Source organism: Nestor notabilis, unplaced genomic scaffold, assembly GCF_000696875.1.
Source record: "Nestor notabilis isolate BGI_N333 unplaced genomic scaffold, ASM69687v1 scaffold33, whole genome shotgun sequence".
NCBI classification, from domain to species: Eukaryota; Metazoa; Chordata; class Aves; order Psittaciformes; family Psittacidae; genus Nestor; species Nestor notabilis.
The window spans coordinates 51,345-56,004 of record NW_009922133.1 but is presented as its reverse complement, the minus strand read 5'-3'; the positions used below and the strand labels follow the sequence as shown (position 1 = coordinate 56,004).

Genomic DNA, 4,660 nt, shown 5'->3' with positions numbered 1-4,660 from the left:
TCCCTTCTGTTTATTTTAGTGTCTAATTCACTCACTTACCAGACTTGCTTCCATCATTTCATAAGCAAAACACCCATCTTCCTGCCTCTAACCAGTCGTCTTCAACTCCCAGCTTCAGCCCAAAGTTTTTTTTTCCCCAGTGCAAAGGTGCCAAATGTTCAGCTATCACAGAACATTCCTCTCATGCAGCAGATCAGAAATGCACTGAACAAACTATCTACTGCATGGCTTATAACTAAAACATCACCTGCTATAATAGATACAAAATATATTATTCAGTTTAGCCCTATAATCCTTGCTCTATAGCATGCTTAGGAAATTAACGTTACGTTGCAGAAGTATTTTCAATTCTTGTGTTTTCTGTGATACTCGTGTCATTCCATATTTGTGGGATGTGTTTTTGGAAAATTCTATAGCACAAACTTGGTTACTGTATTTCCCTCTGGTTTTCAATACAAAGCAAAACTTACAAGGTACAATTAAATAAAATGTGATTAAGTATCCAACCTATACAGAGTTTTCAGGTGCAGCACAGTTACCTATAATATCGCATATAAATCAATATAAACATTCAGTTCAAGGACAGGTATAAGATGAATCTAATCTTAAAAAATAAAAAATTCCCAGTATCTCGGTATTACAAACCAGCAATTAATTTAGTTGCCTCTAGTTTCACATGTATTTCCTATAGAATATCTTTTGACTGTGGGCAGGAATCAGATTTCTTCAAGGGCATTGCCTTAATGCAAGGAAAGGAAAGTTAGATAAAAAGAGAGATAGAACATTTAACATTTTTTAAAAGAGCTTTCTGCAGGTGGTACTCCCTTTAAGGGAATCCTCATGTTGTAAACAAAGCTGCTGATACTACAAGAGAGAAAAGCACAATCCATCTGACATTCCCAAGACAAAGGCACAGAATTACTTATAAAAGCCCTATTATATTTTATGGCTTTGAAAGATGTGTTTGAATTTGAACTAGGCACTTTTTTTTAATTGTTATATACAGATCAGGGGTGATTTGTTGACAGATGGAACTTGACTTCTGAGGTCAAACAGTAGGCCCAAAGGAGATGAAAGGCAGCTCAGCAGATATTGACCCTGCTCCCACCCAGACAGGGCAGATTTCTTTGGCGTGTTTTGCAGGCAGGCTGTGGGAGACAGGCTTGGGTCACTTCTAGCCAGAAGCTGCATGGTTATCACAAGAATCAGAGCGTCTCTGCCTATTACTGCTGTCACTCCTCTGTCCTTTTTATCATTTCTTCCCTTTTTCCTCCCTAAGTTCTCTGCTTTCTTGGAAAGAATACATTTTCTGTTTTTAAGGCATTTCTATGGATAAGAGTGACAGGTTCATGCATACCTTTCAGCAGCAAAGTAATTGATCTCTTAATCTATCTGTAAATTATAATACTGGTGTGTGCAGATTAAGCTAGTTTCAAACTAGCACAGTTGGTTTATGAAGTTTGTCTGTCAGTCTTGCGACTATGTTGTATGTTATTTTTACAATTGAATAAAAATAGCATATCACTCTACCATTAGAATCTCACTAATTTTTACAGTGATTACATATCTGTTCTGATATTTGCTTAACAAGTACTACAAATACTTCAGAAGTAAAGTAACATTTCCATATGTAAACCACAAATTTCCTACAGAAACATCATAATAGTATGGCACAGACATGCAACATGAATTATTTCATTATATACAATCATGCACACATTATTCTGCATAACAGAAAGGGATGGATATAGTATTTCATTTTTAAAGCTTCAGACACAAACATACACAGAAATCAACCGAGTATTTCATAAAAGGAAAAAAATAAAACCAGCAGAATTTACATGCAAGAAATTACTTTGTAAGATCCTTCAAATTTTAATTTCACTAATAAACTAAAATAAATAAAACTAAATGCTGTAAGCTTCATTTTTTTGTAGTCTCATTATTTTAAGACTTTCTATCTGTTGCTGTGTTTTAAAAACATTAGATTCAGCAATAAATGAAAGTCTTGGAGTTGACACCTGTAGGACATAAAAGAGGTCTACTCAGAGATTGACTTATTTCTCTGACAGATGTGAACAGAAAAGCATTCAAACCTCAGTATTTAAAGAATAGAGTGTAATCTGGGGGTTTGTAACACTAATTCTCAACAAAGATCAAGGAAACATTCTATTAAATAAAGCATCATGATGATCTGTAGTTATTAACGTTTCAAGTAACTGCTCTTATGCCATCTCTAAGAACAAAGGTGAAATCTTGGCCTTGCAGAATTCAAAGAATATGTTGCCACTGACTTCAATCAAACCACAATTTCATTTCAAGATCTCAGGTGGTTTTGAGGGAGCAGAGGAACATTGCTACTTACATGGTTAAAAGTAGGCTGAGATATATATAAACAGGAGAAAAAAGATGAACAGGAAAAGTTTATTTAACAGAACCTGCCTCATGGACATAAGCAATTGCTGCCTGGTGCCAAAGGAAACGGAACTTGCATCCATTATTTTGGAACTGCCAACACGCTGGCCTTTTGAAAATTAAGCCCTTAAAGGCAGAGAAAATAAAAAATAAAAAAAGACTGACTGACTTCAGAATACTGCACACAAAAAGACTAGGAAGTAATAAACGAATTCCATACAGCAGAATAACTAATATTGAAATAAGGAACGAAAAGCACTTATGAAAATCAAGATAAAAACTAAGACAAAAAAGACTCTATTCTGAAAAGACACGCATAGTAGGAATGCGAATGATACAAACAGAAACATAACTACCACAAAGGGGAGCCAAGATGACATAGAAAAAAGGGGTTTAGTGTTCAAAGGGAAAAGCTCTTTGACCATCAGCGCGCTGGATGGTAGAGGTGATAACATCAGGGGCTTATGCTACTTATAATCAATTTATAACTGGATTCTAAAACCAGTTAACCGGTAACTTTAAAAGTAAATACTGCACATTCTGTGCAGCTCTCTTTCCAATACATAGGGCATGACATTATCTATTACACAGTTAGAAGTTACACATCTTAGCACTAATAGACTCCAAAGCTGGAATCCTGGTCCATGAACATTCACTCAAGAAAATACCTTCCCTAATGCATAGCATCACATTACCTGAACTACAAAACAAGTTCTTCTATATGTGCTAACTATGATTACTAAGTAAACTACAGCTTGTAAATTGCTATTACAGTTACATCATTTGTTCCGTACTGTGATGCTCACAGCACATTAAATGTAACAGTTGCAGCGAAAAAAATGGAAACTGTTCTCTGCAGAGAGAATGGTTGTTACTGCTCTTCCTCAAATTGAAAAAGGACACAGACAAGTCAAAGGGGTAGATATTGTGCAATTAAATCAGATTTTGGGAAGAATAATAATGCTTAAAAAGCCCAAGTAATGCTGTTTGGCTTTTTAAAAACTGATTTTTGTGTTCATCATTTTGTATCTCAGCGCTTTCTTTGATTAGATAGGATTACTTCCATATTCTTAATGTGTATATGCTGAATAGATACAGCCTTTTATGAGTAAAACTGATCGGAATAATTTTAATCATATGCACTTTTGAGAACAGTACTAGTCACTTCCTAGTTATTATTTGCATAATCAGCTCAGTCACTTAAGATTAACTGAATAAAAGTTATCTAAGTTTGAAGGATCAAATAAAGTACTGCAGAAGGAGGAACTAAAAAGCAAAGCAAAGCAAAAAAAGAAACCATCTGCATGCTTTTTCTAACGGAGAAGTTGAGGACCCAAAGGCTAGGATGTTTGTTTTCTCAGAGTCAGAATCTATATGTACCTATTTAACACATTTCATATTTTAAAAATGGCCTTGAAGTCCACAAAGTTCATTTATTTAGATACAATGAATACAGCATAGTGAGCATCAGAAGTATTCGGCAAAGCTCCACAGAGGAAGGGCACGACACAGTAAGGTAATGGATCCTCATGCTTTCATATGTTACAGCGGGCATTTTAAAGGAGAACTTACTGGATTGTACATCTGATTGAACAACTGTTCAGCTTGCTACATTGCAAAGTTGGAAGGGAGTGAAGCACAGACAGGAAGAGAAGGAAAGATCCAGGAAAACAGCATTAGCTCAACAAAACCAGTGCATTTGCACAGAACTTGTCATTATAAAGTAGAAATTTAAGATTCTAAACATTCCTTGGTGAAAGTGAGAGGCACTGGGGAAACATAAATGTTGACTTTGGCTCCTAAGAAAGAATAGCTGGAGTAAGAAATGTAAGGTTTGTGTTACTTTCCCTTTCTCAAGTTAAATAACCCATGAAATAAAGAAAGGTGTCCACTTTTGATGATACATTAAGTGCTGGTCTCAAGCAATGAATCACGAGAAGTGCTTTTGACTGAGGCTGCAATTTATCACCAAAGCTTCAAAGACGGTAATAATAAAAGATTAATTAAATTGTGTCATTAAATTTATTACTTTCCTTTTGTTTAACACAAGACTGAATTTTCTATGCAGAATGATGTTCAAACAGTACAGCTTGGCAAAAAGTCCTTTAGCAACTGCAATATGTCAGTAAGCAGGTAAATTTAAGTTAATGAAAAACAACAAAAGGAGGAAATTTTAGAGCGGATAATAAGATTATATATATACACACACACCCACATATATATATAAAACACTTTGCTACCTATT

At 35.0% G+C, this 4,660-nt stretch overlaps 1 protein-coding gene across 1 annotated transcript in view; it reads right to left on the bottom strand.

Annotated features, from left to right (window-relative positions):
* LOC104403353 (ERC protein 2-like) overlaps nt 1–4,660 on the bottom strand; it is a gene marked incomplete at its 5' end in the record, with an annotated part of 105,955 nt that overhangs the window by 63,904 nt on the left and 37,391 nt on the right. Inside the window, one exon of the mRNA XM_010011460.1 lies at nt 3,988–4,023. Within this exon, the coding sequence (XP_010009762.1) occupies nt 3,988–4,023 (36 nt within the window). The remainder of the gene's footprint in view (nt 1–3,987; nt 4,024–4,660) is intronic.